Here is an 18380-nt window from a genome sequence, read left to right on the forward strand (position 1 = left end):
GTTGGCTGTTGGCGTGCTGTTTTTATGTGCACCCCCTTGTAAATAAAGTTAATGCTAGCCAGCTGGTATTTACTTTTTTTTTCATGAAGTTGTACATGCTTTTCTCAGCAGGAACTTTCTCATTTGCTGGTTAGCATTGTCTTGTTTACCATTGTGTCCATTTTATTGTTACATAGTTAATGTGAAATCTTGCAAAGATCCAGGGGCTAAAAAGATTGTCATGATGTGAAGGTTTCAACATAAACACTTGTTTAAAAACAGTTCTGTGTATACTGTCGAACCTCGTTATAACAAAGTTGCATTGGTCACGAAAATACTTTCGTTATATCCTATATTCGTTATAATCAAACACGGATATCGGTGGAAAAGAAATCACAATCAGGTCTATGCAAAAGAATTGCAAGCAGGGTTATCCCGGCGGGCCAGCAAAGGGTCTCCTGGAGATTTTGGTGACCTGTTGACATCTTGCCGAGACGATATGAGGTACGGGAGGAACAATAAATTACATACACTGTCTCTGCACCGCCGTAAATATGGAACCATGCGATCGGTATTATTGCGCGGGATCGGTATGTTGGCTTGCTGACTGCAGTCCAACCAAGTCAAGCCACTGTCTAAAACGTGCACGCCGCCGACAGACTTCTTGCAAGCTAAGGAGAAGACCGCCTGTGGTTCGGAACTTCGCTGCTACAGCCGTCAGTGTAGCCTGTGCATCTGATCCCACAGTCGATCGCCAACGAGGTCTACGAATGTGAACGTAAAAAGCATGCAGAATCCATCATCGATAACTTTTTGTCCATATAAGCTAATAGCCCGAGCGAGCTGTTGTCAGCCTAGCCCGTGCATCTGATCTCACGATCGATTGCCGATAAGGTGTACGAGTGGAAACATAAAAAGTGGGCAGAAACCATCGACGTTATTAGTTAAGGGGCCCCTCACCAGGCCACAAACAAATTTTGGTTGTATACTGAAAGTAGTCAGTGCCCTCTTAGGAGCGTTCTACCGCAAGAATATTTCAGATTGGGGGGGATTCATTATTAGCCGAGAGAGATATATTTCAGTTTTCAGGTGGCGAGCATTACCGCTAACAAGGGCACTCTCTCCATTTGCCCGTCTAGCCTCCACAAGCAAAATTCCTTTTCTGCGTTCTCCCATACCGGAGCTGGAGGATCGCGTGACACATATGTCATGGGTCCCGCCTTATTTTTCTTTTTTTTTTTTTCTTTCTCTCATTTTTTTTTTTGCTGCGCGGTGCACGTCCGCTGACAGGCACGCACGCGAGCTGTTGCGTTTGTATTGTTTCACGCAGTGCAGGATTATGGGCGATAATGACGCGAGATCAGCACTATGTGAGAGCACTGTTCAGCACTATGTGAAAACCTGTCGTGACTGCCAGAGGTGTAAAGTACCACCCGTCAAGCCCACCAGTCTGCTCCAACCTCTGGACCCACCTCCAGTGCCGTTCCAACAAGTGGGCATGGATCTCCTAGGTACGTTCCCTACGTCATCTTCGGAAAACAGATGGATAATCGTCGCAACCTAACCCGTTATGGCGAGACCAAAGCTGTACCCCGGGCAACCGCTGCTGAAGTCGCCAAGTTTTTCGTCCTCAACATTGTACTGCGCCATGGTGCACCCGCTGTCCTCATTACTGATCGCAGTGCAGCATTTACTGCTGATTTAATACAAGTGGTCACGTTGACGCACAGCCACCATCGGAAAACCACGGCTTATCACCCCCAAACTAACGGATTGACAGAGCGCCTTAACAGAACACTGGTCGATATGCTCTCGATGTATGTTGTTGTAGAGCACAAGACATGGGACGAAATTTTGCCATACGTGACATTTGCCTATAATACAGCTCAGCAGGAGACCACCCAGCTCACCCAATTTGAACTTGTCTATGGACGTTGCGTCACGACACCTTTAGACGCCATGCTTCCAGTAGACGACGGCACCACGACAAGCGAGGGCGCTGATGACTTTATCCAGAAAGCAGAGGAAGCTCGCCAGCTTGCTCGGAACCGCAGCCAGCAGAGTACCGACGCCCGTCGTTACAACCAGAGCCGACGGAATGTCCAGTACAACCCCGGCGACCACGTGTGGGTGTGGACACCTGTCCGTCACTGTGGGCTCTCGGAGCAACTATTGTGACGATACTTCGGACCATATGAGGTTGTGCGCCGGCTTAGCGATGTGAATTACGAGATCCTGCCCCAAAGCGTTGATCCTCGCTTGAGCCGACGACGTCCCCACCCCGAAGTTGTACACGTAGTACGGATGAAGCCGTACTACACCCGCGAGTGAAGTGCGCCTTTCAAACCCTTCGCCGTCCTACGCAGTGTTGTGGTTATCCTTAGCTTTTGTGACCACATTTTCCATTAGAGTTGTCCTACCACCTTATGCACTTTGTTTACCCAGACCGGGACGGTCGCTTGTGAAAGGGGAGAAATGATGCGATAGGCTGGCACCTGCGGCCGCCGGCCGCTGCAACGAGATCGACGAAGTGTGTTCTGGAACACGCGCTCCCCGAGTGTCAGCATAGATTTAAAAGAACAGCGTTTTGCCAAAGCCTCGACTGCTAACTTCGTGACAATATACACAAGAACACCTGACTAGCGGTATAAGTCAGTGCTACACGAACACTGAGGCAGATGCAAGCGGATCACAGAGCATGATTGTGCGCTGGAACACGGTAGAAAATAACAGTTACACTCTCAGTGCGCGCAACTGCACGACATGGGAGCAAGCAGACGAAACGGAAGTACATCTCTCTTGCTACTGTATGAAGTAAAACAAAAACACGACATTCGGCTTGTGTGTTTTATTATTTCTCTAAACTTTAATTCGTCTATTGAAGCAACAGATTGCACAAATAACAGATGTTTCCTTGAATAATTCTCAAAGTGTCACGTGTAAATATGAGCGACGTCACAGCATATATAGCAGGGATAGAAGTGCTGCACCATCTTGCGCCAAACCATCGAGCTGCGTCAACCTGTGCCAAAACACTAATTTCGAATGAAGTTGCGAAATTTAGCAGGTTGTGCTTGTTCAATGGCGACCACACAGCCACAGACATGCGCTGGCTTGCGCTTAACCCTGTAATCGAATCCTAAGCAATCCGGTTCAACGTCGGCGTCTTTGGAGTGTGGATGTGTTTGGTGTCATAATTGTAACTAGGCCACAAGAAAATGAAAACGGTTTTGTGCTACAGTTAAACCTGGCTATAACGAAATTGACAAATTCCCGAAAAAACTTCGTTATAAAGAGGATTTCGTTATATGCAGGTTCGGCACGAAAAAGAAACGCTTACCCTATTTACTCGATTCTAACGCACCCTCAATTGTAATGCGCACCGCACCCATTTTTCGTTTTTGTCGAAGAACTCATCCTTGGAAGGTCATACCAGGTACCGGATGCGTGGACGCGTGTCGTTTCGCACAAGCGCAAGGCATCGGAAGCGAAGAGCGAGCGTCACGATGGTGTCGTAGCGTCGTATAGTGTTACAGTAGAACCCCGCTGTTAAGTTCCCAGGGGCTGCGCTTTCCCGGCTGTTACGTCGTTTTTGGCCGGTCCCGGCACAGCTCCCATAGAACCCAATGCATTGGTAACCCCGGTGTTTCGTCGCAACTGTGGGACCGTTCCCGCATCATACGTTGCGAACTGCGAACCCGCGCCGGCCCGAGCGGCCATTTTGACTTTTCATGTCGCTTGGCTTGGAGGCTTGACGATGGCATTGGCCGCCCAAAGTACCGGGGGCGACAACTATGACATATTTTCGGTTTCCGCCAGCAAAAGTATGGATCCTGAGACCCGTATTTGCTATATAAAGATGGTGTCTATGGCGCATTGTGGCCCTAAAATTGGTTTTGGCTCATAGATATTCCGTATTAAGTCCAAGGACGATAACGCAGTCGCCGTGCGCCGTATGCTGTATGTGCGAGTGAAAACGTGCGAGGGGAGTCGACGACCGCGTCTAAATCTCGCGCACGCAAGAAAAGCAGGGAGGAAGCTCTCCTTCCGTTGCGCTCGAGGCACCGGCGAGGGGGGAGGGATAGCGGGGCGGCGTTGTACTGTACTCTTGCATCAACTGCGTACTGCGCAGCGGCGCGCGGGCCTTATCTTGAAAGCGATCTGCGTTGGGGCAGAGTCTAGCTGTGTAGGTGCGTCAGCGGCTCGTAGCGTTGTGCGTGCTGTGTGTTCTCGACGCTCAGCTTGCGTTGAATCGATAGACAACATCATGAAGGTCACTTCGCTCGCTTCTCCAGCGGCGCTTCCACACGCCGCCAGCGTTTGATAGCGCGTGTCCCCGCTCATCATGTGTGATGTGTCACAACGTGTACCAGCGCGTCGGCAACATCAACTGGAAAAGGAGAGTGTGCCGGCTTGGCGGGTTAGGCCAGCTGTAGCAAGCGGCAGGATCAGGTTTGAATGAAGGGAGGGGGAAGGTCACGCCCGCGGCGGCAAGATCGCTGGGTCGAGGGATGCAGGCCCGCCTTGCACACGTGCGCTCGCTTCGCATTCCGTCCTGGCGGAGAAGGTGCTTCCGGTTTCTGCTCGCTCAAAAATGACAATTGGGGGCGAAATCGTTAGTTTGTCGAAGGGGAAAATTCGGTATATCGAGGGGGTCTCCCGCTGCCACTTTGTTACGTAGAGGTCTCAAATGCACGTGCTTCTATGGAGTAACGGCGGGGAATAGAAAAACTTCGTTATATCCAGGAATTTGTTATATGGAGGTTCGTTATAAGCAGGTTTAACTGTATACGATGCATTATGAATGTTTTATAAAATTGTTAAGTGTATACGCGAATGCTTCACGGTGCTTATTGTTATGGTGCTTCTGCTTCGCAAGTGCAGGCAGAGCCTCATGCAGGTGACCAGCGGTTCATTATTGATAGCATCCCATCTTCCTTGTGCGACACAACCAGCTGTGACTCCTGGAGTCACGGCTCGATTCCGAAAGAACCTGTTTCCATACCCATGCCGGAAGTTTACATGCCGGCCACGTGACAATGGTACACAGGCTGCCACTTCCGTAAAACACAATTGGTTAAGGAACAAGAACAGGCGCAACAAAGAATGGAGACCATGTTTATTCAATGCATTGACAAAATAGAAACTGCAATTAATCACTTCTACGATTTGCATGCTCAATCATCACCCACCCGTAAGCATAAACAACCCGAATCTGCCGCCGCCGCTCGCTCCCCTCAGCCCACGGAGGAGGTGACTAGCCCACAATCGGGGGTATCGACCCCCATAACGCCTCAACATGGCCAATTCCAATAAGCGACAGAATTCGGGTAGAGCGGGCTTAGCTCGTCCACCCGGAAACCAAACTTCATCTGACCAAAACATATGGCAATGGAATTGTAGAAGCATCAAAAAGAAACTCGCTCAATTGGCCGCATACATTCAACACTCCATGAACCCGCCAGATATAGTGGCCCTGCAGGAAACAGGGTCCATGTCGCTATCCTTGCAGGGATATAACGTGGCATCCGTAACATCGCGTACTGCTATTCTTATTAATAAAACCCTCCCCTTTATAGACCGTACCCCTACAGGGGGTCCTTCAGAAGGAGGAACCGAGTACACCGCTCTCGAGATGATTCCGTCCAATTCCACATTGGGAAAAGGACTGTTGGGGTTGTCAACATATACAGTCCCCCTAAAGATAAGGGCACAAGGATACCGGAAATTCTTGCTCGAACATGACACACTCATCGAATCATAGTGGGCGACTTTAACGCCCGCCATACGGCATGGGGCTATGCAAATAACACGGCGAAGGGCAACCTTCTACATAACACTATGATGCACCATGCACTTACTCTAATTACAGATCCTACCATACCAACGAGAGTGGGCACCAGTATGGCAAGGGACACCACGCCAGACCTCACGATGGCAAGCACACATGTGATAGTGAAAACACACGAGGTCCTGCCGGACACATTAGGCAGTGATCACCACGTGATCCAAACAATCCTAACGCAAAATTCCAAAATTTTTCGGCACAAAATTCAGACTCTCGTTGACTGGGATAAACTCCGCACGTGCATCGCCGTGGAGGATACCACACCGCAAACCTTGGAGTCTTGGACTCCAAAAGATACAACACGCGCTCGACAGAGCTGGCAGAAAGATTAAGAACACCAAGAATGCCCCACAAATAGACCCCCACCTCCTCCATCTGCGAGAGGCTCGTCGAAGCCTCTCCAATCGATGGAAACGCCAGAGACTAAACCGCAAACTTCGCCTCTGTATCGCTTCAGTCACGGAGGAGGCTGCACAATATGCCACCCAGCTTGCCCAAACAAACTGGGCCAACTTTTGCAGCAGCCTGAAAGGAACGCTGGGCACAAAACGTACCTGGAACATCCTGAGGGCTCTTCTCGATCCCACTTCCACGAAAATCCACTTGAACACTACTACCCATAAACTCATTTACTTAGAGGAGCGAAAGGGCACGGATATTATGGCGCACACCAAAACTATATATTCCGCAGCCCTTACCTACACACTCGAACGCATCCCCTTTAACGCCGCCTGCTCCGGACGAAAACCTGGATGCAGATGTCACACTCCCGGAGGTGAAACAGGCCCTCGCCTATATTACCCGGGACACGGCACCAGGGCCCGACCGGATAACGTACAAAGTCCTTCGAAATTTAGATGACATATCTCTGCAGGAGCTCACGGATCTCTTTAACGAGCACTGGCAAAAAGGGCACCCTGCCTGGGGATTGGAAACACGCCCAGATTAATCTTATTCCCAAACATGGCAAATCCTTACTGCTTCAGAATTTACGGCCTATCTCGCTAACGAGTTGTGTAGGTAAACTTTTTGAGCACGTGATAGTCCAGCGACTACAACCGCATTTAGAAGCTAAACGTTTCTTCCCCGACACTCAGTTTGGGTTTGCCTATGGTTGATAAAATCGGGATCCTGGGTCTGCACATCCAATCTAACCTAGACGGACGTTTTACTCTGAACCTCCTCGATAAGCAAATAAAGCAAATCTCAGGACTGGTTCGCCGGATTACGTCACGCAATCACGGTCTGTCTGAAAAGGACACCATGCAAATGATTGAAGCTTTGGTGGTCAGTCGCCTTCCTTCAACCTTAGCCTCCTTCAACCTTAGCCTAGTGGTCACCACCTCCCGTATCATCATCTCACTGAAAAACAACTGGATCAGGCTAATAGACTAATCAGGCGGGCGGTTAAGACTGCACTGAGGCTACCGGTGCGCACTAGCACTACCTGCCTTCTGCAGACTGGTCTCTATAATACCGTCCAGGAAATCATAGAGGCACAGAGAAGTAATCAACTCCTGCGCCTCTCCCGAACACCCACTGGGTGAAACCTACTCCGAACTCTGAGGTTCGAGCCAAGCGGCACGATCCCGAATGAAGAGACGTGGTGCCCCATTCCTGTAAGACTCGCGGCTCACATGCACCTCAAACCATTGCCACGAAACATGAATGTTCAACGCTACCCGGGCCGACGCAAGGCGCTGGCTGATTACTACGCCTGGAGTTATCAAAATCGTGAAGACGTCCTCTACGTCGACGCCGCGGTCGGTCCACTCGAAGGAACGGCCACGGCTGCTGCCATGACGGAGGACGCACGCATTAACATCTCTGCCTCGGTTAAAACAGCGCGCACCGACATGGCTGAGGGGGTCGCATTAGTCCTAGCAGTGGCACATGCGGCCGCGGATTCTACCATTACAGAAATCTGCACCGATTCCCAAAGTGCATATCATTACTTCCTTCAAGGCATAGTGCCTAAGACAGTCGCACATATTTTACAAAACATCCCTCCGCTTCCCCATCCGGTGACCATCACGTGGGTGCCTGGGCATGAGTGTGTCCCCGGGAACGAACGCTTTAATGCGCAAGTCCGAGGTCTGTCCCACCGGACTCTGGACGACCACTCACCAAAGCCCACGGAAAAACCAGGAGAGGCGATCTACATCTACCACCAGATTACCACATATTACAGGGAAGGTAGACAAGAATTACCGGCCCCCTCACCATTCCCTTACCCCCCATCAGAGTTCAATCTGGCGCCAGATCCAGACCAACGCACTTATTTCCCCATATCTGGCACATTTATTTTACCCTGGTCTCAATAATCCAGTGTACCACCTGCCAAGCGCCCAGGGCAGATCTTTTCCACTGTTTGTGGAGCTGCCCCAAGCCCATGGCGGTGCAACCTATTCCCAACCCTTCCTTTTCCACGTGGGAGGCCATTCTTCGGGCCACTTGCTCGGATGACCAGCTCTGGCTGGTGGACCGGGCCTGCCTAGAGATGTCGGCCAGGGGCTCCCGGACATATAGGGGCCCAACCACATTTAAATAGATGAAATAAAGTTTTATTCATCCATCCGTTGCATATGCTTGAAGTGACGCTCAAAATAAAGCTCTGCCTGACGTGCGCGCGGGTTGTGTGTCTCCCATCTCAAGACACGTAAGACAAGTGCGCACGGCCTCACAGACGCGTGATGCGTAGCGAGGTGTGTGCTGTGTATTCATCACCCTGTGATGAAGGAATACGTCGTCGCTTATGCGAGCCGTACCTTTAGGAAGGTAGAGTTGAATTACTCAATTACAGAGAAGGAGCGCCTAGAAATCATCTTGGCACTGCACATTTATGGCCGTCCTTTCTACATCGTAACTGACCACCATGCCCTTTGCTGGCTTTCTTCCTTGAAAAACCCATTGGGACGCCTGGCCGTTGGGCACTTACAAGAATTATAATAGTCACGTTGTATACCGCTCCGGTCGAAAGCACGCTGACGCGCTCTCCCACCCACTGATGACCCCTGATCTGGCTTCTCTGTCAGCTTCCTCGACTATCCTATCACCGCTGACCGCCACTGATACGCTTTCCCAGCTGCGCCATGACCCATCGCTTGCCCTGCTTCTTGACTACCTTGCCACCCCATCTGTCGTTCCTTCGACACAGGTGCTTCACCACCAAGGAACCCATTTTTCCATGCGAGACATAGTACTCTATCGCCGCAACTATATGCCGGCGGTCGGAAATGGCTACTGGCTATCCCTCGTCAAATGCGCTCCAGTATCTGCACATATTTCTATGTCGCTCATGCCAGAGTCCTAAACACCTGCATGCGGCTGTGTCAGCATTATTACTGGCGCGAAATGTATCTTTTTGTTAAGAAGTACGTCCGGTCTTGCAACACCTGCCAACAAACTAAAGCCTCTCCATAGCGCCCTATTGCCGCATTGCAGCCGTTACCATGCCCGGCTCGACCGTATGACTGCGTCGGCAACGAGCTTTATGGCCCTCTGACACGCTATGCCGAGACAGCGGCCCTTCCCACAGCGACTGCCCACGAAGTTGCTTTGCAAATTCGTCCATCATGGTGCTCCTCAAGAACTGCTGATAGGGGTCGTGTGTTCATGTCAGAAGTCATCCAAGCCCTTCTGGCCAAGTGCAAAATCATTCACAGGAAATATACTGCGTATCACTCACGAACAAACGGTCTGACTGAGTGATTCAATTGCAAACTAGGTGAAATGTTGTTGATGTATGTCTCGTCCGACCACGTGACACTGTACTACCATTCTTTATGTTCGCCTACAACACCACGACGCAGGTGACTACAGGCTCTTCCCCCCCCCCCCCCTTTTTTTTTCTCCTCTTTACGGATGTGAGCCATTGTGTCCATTGGATACTCTGCTGCCATACCGACCTGATGCTTCCGAGTGCACTACAATTTCAGAAGTCGCCCGGTACGCTGAAGATGTTGGTCAGCTGACTCGTTCACTTACAAGCGAGGATCAAGGGCGTCGGAAGGCACGACATGACGGCAGTCATCACCCGCGCCCTCATTCACTACCGGTCCTCTTGTTTGGCTCTGGATACCACCTCATGCTCCTGGCCTCTCTTCTAAACTACTTGTACAATATCACAGTCCATTTGAGCCCTTCACACCTGCGCCAGACCTACGTCGTCGTGGGCGTGAGACAATGCGTGTTAGCTGCCTGAAGTCAGACTATGACCCCCTCATCTTGCCTGCTCCCTGAGTTGCCAGGATGGCTCTCACCCCCAAGGCCAGTGTAATGATGCAGCCGTGACCCTAGCTATGTTGTCCGTGGTGCTTTGAGAAAGAAGACTCGTGCCGTGATGTTGTGCGAGAGCCTGTGTTGCTAGCTAACACCATACTGTGCCTTCAAGCAGTTATCGTTTTTATAATTAAACCTCCTTACAATTGTTATATTTCCCCCGTTCACTTCAGCAGTAGTTGTTCATTGTCTATGCTTCACCACCATGGCCTGACACTGAGGGTACTGCCAAGGGGAGCGAAGCCACCTGGCACAAATCGCGGGGGGGGGGGGGGGGGCTTAGATAGATGCTGCTTTAGCGGTGTGGGGGGTCCGTTCTGTGTGAGGCTAAGGTTGAAGCCAAGCTCCGGATCTAGCCACACACAGTCGTTCCGACGTACTTCCCACCCGTAGCGCGTGCAATCGCAGCTACGTAGGGTTCGGGCGAATAAGGCAACGAACGAGACAATTCAACAACATTTATTGCTTTGAGCAATAAGACACACTTGAAGAGGGAAGTGCACTCTGTAATAAGGAATAAATAGGCTTGCCTCGTTGCGTGTGGAAGTCACGCAAGCGAAAGTCATGGGTTGCAGCGGGTATATACGTAGGGGCAGGTCACGTGTAGTGAGGTCAGAAAGCCCCGGGGGTGTCTCGGTCGCGCTCTTTTATACCTTTTTGCAAGGAGATTCTCCTCGCCCGTCGGATACCTTCCCTCTTCCCGCGCGAGTACGCTTGTCGCAAGAGGCTAGCGAGAACCGGGAGAGGGCAAAGTGCCTCTCTCTCGTGTATGCGGGAGAAGACGGGCGCGCGTGCTCCCCACAGCGGCTGCAGACCAATGCATATAAACATGTTACTGCAATTTTGTTTTATTTTAAAATAATCATTTGCATGTTACACTGAAGTTCTTGTTCATGGCTGGCCGGGGCCCATACGTAGAGCATGCCCATGTGGCATGTACTCATCCCGTCGCCGACGACCGTAGCACTGGCAGAGTGCCAAACACTGCCTTGCTAAGCAGCAAGCCTGATCTTACATGCGCCCCAATGACACGGGCCATTCACTGATGGTAAAAGAATTGATGCTTCGTCATTACAGATGATACGATCCCGTTTGGACGGAACTTAGGCGGCCCCGTAGGGTAGTTCTGTGCCCCGTTACTACAGCCGTCAGTCCAGCTTGTGCATCTGATTTCACGCTCGATTGACGATAAGGTCTACGTGTGTGAACGTAAAAGCGCACACGCCGCCGAAAGACTTTTCGGACTCGGAGGGGACCGCACTTAGAACCTTACTCAGCTACTGCGGCCGTCAGGCTAGCCCGTGCGTCTGATTTCACGCTTGATCGCCGATAAGCTCTACGAGCGCGAACATAAATAATGTCCTAGCACCGAAATGCAAAACATCGATTGTGATAGCAAATTATTAGAAAGCTCAGCACAATGCGTTGGCGGGCTAGTTGGTGCGAATCCATAATTACTTGTTTAGCGCAAAAACAACGGACACGTGAAAGACGCCTTAGCGCCTTGTCCTGTCGTCTTTCACGTGTCCGTTTTTGCGCTAAACAAGTAATTATGTATTAGAAAGCTATACGAAGTAAGGATAGTAGTATTATCGGCCGTATAAACTTGTAAGCATTCGCTTACCAACTAAACCATGGTGTCACGCGTGCACAGGCAAACATGAACACATCTCACTCGATGATCACGGACACTCGCTGTCGAAATGCTGGCGTGAAGAAGAGCCGCGGCAGCAGCGAACAAATTGTCCTTCGTGCTCCCCCCTCAACGCAGTATAACCCTTCTCCCTCCCAACCCTGCTGCCTTGCGCACGATCAAAGACGGCTTGCTTTCCCCCTTGCACGCGCGAGATTGAGTCGCCATACTTCTCGGGGCGCGGCCGTGATGTTATCGCATTTGGGCTTTATATGGCACATCAAGGCGATGCCGACGACGGCGGCGGAAATTCGCCTAGAGTGTCCATATAATTGCTATAACTAACAATAAGATGTTCACCCTGCCAATAGACTTTTTGTACATGGAGGGAACCGCACGTGAATCCGTACTCGGCAACTGCTGTCGTCAGGCTAGCCCATGCATCTGATCCTATGCTTGATGGCAGGCAAACTCTGAGTGCAATCATATTGGTAGCGAGCTTCCAGCGATGGACTTGTCACCAGGTGCTCCAGCGGTCTCATGGCTTAGGCCAACAGGCATAACCTGCGCCACTTTGTCAGCAATCAATGTTGCAGTTTCGTGCAAGTCGACATGGCGGTAACTTGACTACCATGTTTGCGGCATTACATGTGCAGTTCATGCCCAAAACACCGCTCGGTGTCTGAAATTTTATTTGTCTGTATGCATTTGTGCTTGCAGTAGGTGGCGGTGATGCAGGAATCATGCAAGCCCCCAAAAATTGGGCATCCCAAAAATTGGAAGCTGCCTTTATTTGACATCATTTTTGCTACCAGGATATATTTTTTGAGGCACATGCAAACAAAAATTTGCTTTGTTGTAACTGATACAGTGTTGGATCCTGCATTTTCGATTTCGTTATACCGGGACAGGAGTATACTCCTTTGAAATGAAGCATGACCAACCAGATTTTATATTTACTTTGTTATATTGAGGTTCGCCTATTGAAATTTCGGTTTACGTACACAAGTTCATGCTTACAATGTCTGGGCACATAGCCTTGCTTTTGAAGTGGTGTTAAGACTGAATAAAAAAATGTTTTGAATGTCACCTGAGCATATTGCGTAGTCGCAATGGCTAGTAGATTCCGAGTATCGGGATCCATTTAATTCACGGTAGTGGAAAAGTGTAACTTTACTAATGTGACACCGTGGATTCAGGTGTGGAAAATGTCCCAGTAGGGCAGACGACGCCATTCCTGTCACCACCACAGACTGTTGGTCCAGATCCTGTGCATGACTTGCCGGCCGAGTTGCTGCAGGTGGGATGGCGGCGCTTCTGGAGTAAGCGTGAAGGCCGGCCTTACTTCTTCAACAAGCTCACAAATGAGTCTCTGTGGGAAATGCCACGGCTCAGCACATCAGCACAGGTGAATGTTGAGCTTCGCTAATCATCAAAAACTTGACACTGCTGACTGTTGAGCACCATACCATTCTGAAAGGTAACCTTGCAAATTGTTAATTCAGTTTTCCATGTCAACACAGTGGATGCTTGCGCTGAGTGTCTGTTACAAGATGTAGACATCTGCGTCGTTCCCTCGATTTCATGTGCAGCTGGCAAGCTTTACTATGTGCATTTGGCATGTCAACCTCATTGAGTGATGACCATTGCTACTATTAGTTGAGAATAAGTGTTATCTGAAAAGGGGGGGGGGGCAATGTAAGATTGACAATAAGACCCACTTAGTGTCATAACAGACTGTCACATCTATTGATCTTATAATGAGCGGTCATAAAATGCCCTACATTGTGGCAGTAATTTCCTCCGGTGACATTCAACCTGTAGAGCCACAAATTAGCTTGCATTCTGCTATCCGAATGCATAAAACATGTCATTTGTTCTGTAACCATGGCCAACAGCTTATTTCTGACTGCCACTGATTGATTCAATTCATGTGATTTGTCATACACACACACACACAGAGTAAAATCTCAGTGATACAAATCTCGCAGGGTCGCGTGAAATATTCGTATCAACCGAAATTCGTATCATCAAAACATACACAATATCAAGAAAAATGAATTTATTTTTACCAGAAAAGATTTCTAATAGTGGAACCCCATTGATACCTTCCTCGCTGCTGCGTTTTCCCGGCTGCTAGGTCGCGTTTTCGCGGTCCCGACCTAAATCCTATTGACTTCCATGTATAGTCGAATCTCGATAATTCGAACTCGAAGGGGCCCAAAAATTTGTTCGAATTTAAAGGACTTATTTTTGAAATATTCGTGCACCATAGCACGACGTACGAACGGTGCGATTCGTGAAATATCGCGGCGCGCAAGCACATATCGAGCGAGGCCTCCACGAAACTGCCCGGGTCGGCCAACGCTCGCTTCGCGATAACGGCAGAAAACGAAACTTCAGGGAGCGGGCGGCGCAGGCACGGCGAGACAGAGACATTGTGGTTGTGAAGAGGAAGAGGCGTCACGGCGATGGCCGCGCGCGGGCACCGTCGCAGGTGAGGGAATTGGGCGGCAGTGAAGCGGATTTGGCCTGGGCAACTGTCGCTTCGGTGGCTCCCCTCGCCCCCTCTCTCAACACCCTCGTAGCCCCCTTACCTTCGACTGTCTCCGTGCGCGCCCGCCGCTCCCGCCGGCCCGGCGCGAACTTAGCCCGCTCCGTGAAGTTTCGTTTTCTGCCGTGGAAGCGAGCGTTGGCCGGACTGGGCCTCCGCCGTTGCTTCCCTCTGCGCTGCAGCCGCAGCGTTGGCTGAGACGTCGGCACGTACACGCGTGTTCAGGCGCCACGTAGAAACGGTGACCTTGCCGTGACGCCGCGTTTTTTTTTTTTTTTTTCTTTCTCCGCGCGGCGTTGAGGGGCCTCGCCTAAGCTTTTGCTAAAGCCCCTTGATCTTGAAAGTAGCGACACTCCTCCGCGCGCGCGCTTTCCTCCTCAATTCTCCTCGCCCGCCGGCTGCGCCCTGGGCTCCCGGGGACGGGCCGCAGAATTCGATGGATGCGCGTTATTTTGTGCCAGTTGTGCGCCCCAGTGGCGTAGAATATTTTGAAAAATGGTGATAACAGCATGGGAGAATGCTGAAGGTAACGTTTATGAGGAGATTGGTTTTATAGATGGGTCGCTCAGAAGCGAGCCGGATCTTGTGAGCGGCTCTTTTTAAAGAGCGAGTGAGCGGTCGATCAGTATAAATGAGCGGCGGTTCTTTTGGAGAAAGGGAGCTGGTTCTCTCGCGTTCAGAGAGCCGTGCCGATGCGTTCCGTCAGAGCCGGGTCTTCTGCTGGGTACGACTTCCGCGCCATCTATTAGCGGTACGAGAATGCAACTGCCCTCCCGCCCTTCCTCGCAAGAGTCGCCTTCACCCCCTCGCCTTCGGCTGAAGAACGAAAGAAGCGCCGCTCACTCACTGAACCACCGCTTCCTCGCTCTATAAAAGAGCGGCTCAAAAGATCCCGCTTGCTCCTGAGCCCTCAGGAGCCAGCCGCTCTTTTCGCCACGGCTCCCTCGCTCTTCAAAAGATCCGGCTCGCTCCTGAGCGCTCAGGAGCGGGCCGCTTTTTGAAGACCGAGGGAGCCGTGGTTCAGTACGTGAGCGGCGGTTCTTTCGGAGTGAGGAAGCCGGTTCTCTCTCCTTGAATGAGCCGTGCCGAACCGTTCCGTCAGAGCTGGGTCTTCTGCTGGGTTTCGATGTTTTTCGATTTCTGACCGACGAATGGTGGCCGGTGTGGGCCGACTCGCGCTACTGGTACTCGCTCGCAGTGTGTGGTGTGCGCAGCAGTTCCCTTGGTTTTTTGTGCGTCTTGTGGTGGTGGCAACCGATGCCACCGAAGGGAGAAGTCTTATTGGCAAAGGATGGTACCGTTCGTTGCCTGCTGCTGTTCGAACGATGTCGCACGACTCTCACCGATCGCACATCGTGCGCTGGTCCAATAACACTTGGAAGATGGTCTTCCGTGTCTTTAAAGGGCCCCTAAACCATCTCAGATACTTTTTGAACATTTCAAGTAAACGCTCATCGAGTTCAGAATGCTGTCACGATCAACTATAACAAACTCTGCAGCGAAAAAAAAAAAAAAAAAAACAATGCCGTTCTTCTCACGTCGCCTTTCCGGTATCCCCAGCGGTCGTCACGATGTCAGCAGGGGGAATCGGGTGATGTCAACTGCGGAAACGATGTCCGTTGATTGAACAAGAACCTACGACTTCCGGTTAGTCTGCTAGCAGGTACGCGCGCTTTCTGCTCTTCCTCGTCGTGTTGCTCGTTTGTGCGCCCGCAACGCAACGCAACTGCCCGCAACGCAAGTGCCAAATCGCTCGCGTTCCAACACAGTTGTGCTTAGCGGTCTGATTAGCTGCGCGAACAGAGTGCGACAGTGTTGGCCTTTCCAGACGTGCGCGCAACACAGGGTCTATAGCGGTACGCTTCGCATAACACGGGCCGGCACCACAGCAACAGCGGGTAGCCGAGAAGCGCCGAGTCCACGTTACCGGCACGGTAACTCATCGCACGCCGTTTGCCATTCGCGGGCCGCCATTCGACAGCGGTTCTTGCTCGCAAACGGCGAGATTTCCTTGCGGTACGTAGAGAGGATGAGACCGGGACTCATTTGTGCGGCAGATTCGCCGCCGCTGATCGCTCGACTGCGCCGATATCGTCGCTAGGCCTTTTCTGGTTCCCCTCAAAGCTAAAACGGACTGCGCTTTGAAATGAAATACCGACGCTCACAAGCCGCAATATTTTCTTATTGTTGTTATCGCTCTTCGCAATACTTGTACACAAAGAAGAAAAATACGCTGATATTAGCGGCGCCGTCGGCTGCGATGCGAGCACAGCCGAGCCCGTCGTCTCCCGGCTGCAGCTGATGTTTTCGTTGCCGGTGGCGGAGGCGCGCAGGTTCGCGGTCGTCGATTGGGCCATTGATGGTGCAGCGGGTGAGGCGCCGCCCGAACTGCCGTCTACTTTGGACACCTCTCGCGCGGCAGACGTTCTACGACACTGGCGGACGGCTCCCCGTCGGTATATATGTGTCGCTAGCGTGGACGTGACCGGAAGTATGCAGTGTTTTGAGAAGCGCGTTGGCGATGACGTGTGTCACGTGACCTTTCGAGAAGCACTCGGCGAGGAGGGGAGACCAGCCGATGATGAGAGAAGCGAAGAGCGAAACGAGCGAGGGCTGTTTTTCGGTCATCAAACGCGTGTAACTCCGCTATTACGGCACCATTTCGAAAAATTCCCGTGGCTACGTGTTCGTTGTACACTCGTGCACAACTGCAACACCAGAACTAAATTGCGACCTCTGGGTGGTTTAGGGGCCCTTTAACGACAAGAGGTGAACGTACAGTTTACGTCCTGGTCTTTATTTGTGCTAATTAGTGTAGTCATGAAAATGTCGCCCATGACATCCACTTCAGTGCATTTTCTGAGCGTGTATCATTAGCACGTCAATAAAACGAGGCCAATGATCTGTTGTGTTGTAATAGGACTTCATTTCTCATTTTTCTTTTTGTCCTGGTGTATGATGGCATGATCGCCAGTATCGCGCGTGCACTCAAGAGAGAAAAAAAAAAATGAAATGTACGTGCGGCAGTTTTGTGGATCTTTCGTATGCTTTTTGTATTGTACTTCAAGAAATGATTTCTACATTAATTTTGCATGGCGTTACAGCTTACTCATATTATAGTGAATGTACGTATGTGAATAAATGAATAAAGTTGAAACATAATGTACAATCATTTTGTGTTCTTAGTTTCACAAAAGTTGATTTTAAAGTACCCTCTAAAACGGACAAGCTTCTGTAATGACGATGAAGGTACATATTTTTTTTCTGAAAATGTACATCGCATTCTGCCTGTCACAGTATCGTACGCATTTTGTCCCCAATATCAGAAAAGAAAGCTTCATTACAAAAAAAAATTCATGCTTTTAATATATGTAAAAATATTCTCTAAACAAGCTAAAAATACCAATAACACGGTTAATAAATTATGCATATATCGTTTTTTTTTTTTCAAAGCCACCTAACTATATAATATGCATAACACAGCTTACACGTTTAAGTGAACCGGTGAGCCGTTCAAATGAACCAGTTCATTTCAGTGAGCTGAGCCGTTACGAGCCGCTCACTGAAGTGAGCCGTTTTGCCCATCTCTAGTTGGTTTCATCTTAAAGCCGTATGAATGACACGCACTGATGTAAAAGGAGCTTTTAGGCAAGTTCTATACTCCAGTTATTTTTTTCTGCCACATGATACGCTGCTTTACTTTTTGCATCTGATCTAGTATTGTTGGTGGCCGATCGCTCTATGTTTGGCAGTTTCTTCTTGTATGTGCGCGCATGTGCACCACAGGTATTATATTCAGTGTGCCTTATAATGAATTACTGGCGAGAGCCTCGTCCGTCCATGTGTTTGTCTCAATGTCAAAGTAGCTTTTGCGCTGTGGTTTCTGCATTGAATAGGACGGTTGCGCAATTTCAGTGCGATGAAGCGGTGCCGGCAACCACTCGTCGCCCACAATAACATAAGCTGAGGAAAAGTATTTACAGATTATACTTTAGGCGTCGGTGTCAATGAAGCTTAAAAAATACTCGGTGTACCTATGGGAGAAGGCATTCTATATTTTTAGGCAATAGAAACGCCTCTGAATA

At 50.2% G+C, this 18380-nt stretch overlaps 1 protein-coding gene across 1 annotated transcript in view; it reads left to right on the forward strand.

The window, feature by feature from the left end:
- The window catches only part of LOC119442736 (mRNA (2'-O-methyladenosine-N(6)-)-methyltransferase), a 122878-nt gene that overhangs the window by 2964 nt on the left and 101534 nt on the right, over positions 1 to 18380 (forward strand). The window contains exon 3 of the mRNA XM_049662796.1: positions 12941 to 13149. Coding sequence (XP_049518753.1) covers positions 12941 to 13149 — 209 coding nt within the window. The remainder of the gene's footprint in view (positions 1 to 12940; positions 13150 to 18380) is intronic.

The sequence above is a fragment of the Dermacentor silvarum genome, chromosome 1, assembly GCF_013339745.2.
Source record: "Dermacentor silvarum isolate Dsil-2018 chromosome 1, BIME_Dsil_1.4, whole genome shotgun sequence".
Classification (NCBI taxonomy): Eukaryota; Metazoa; Arthropoda; class Arachnida; order Ixodida; family Ixodidae; genus Dermacentor; species Dermacentor silvarum.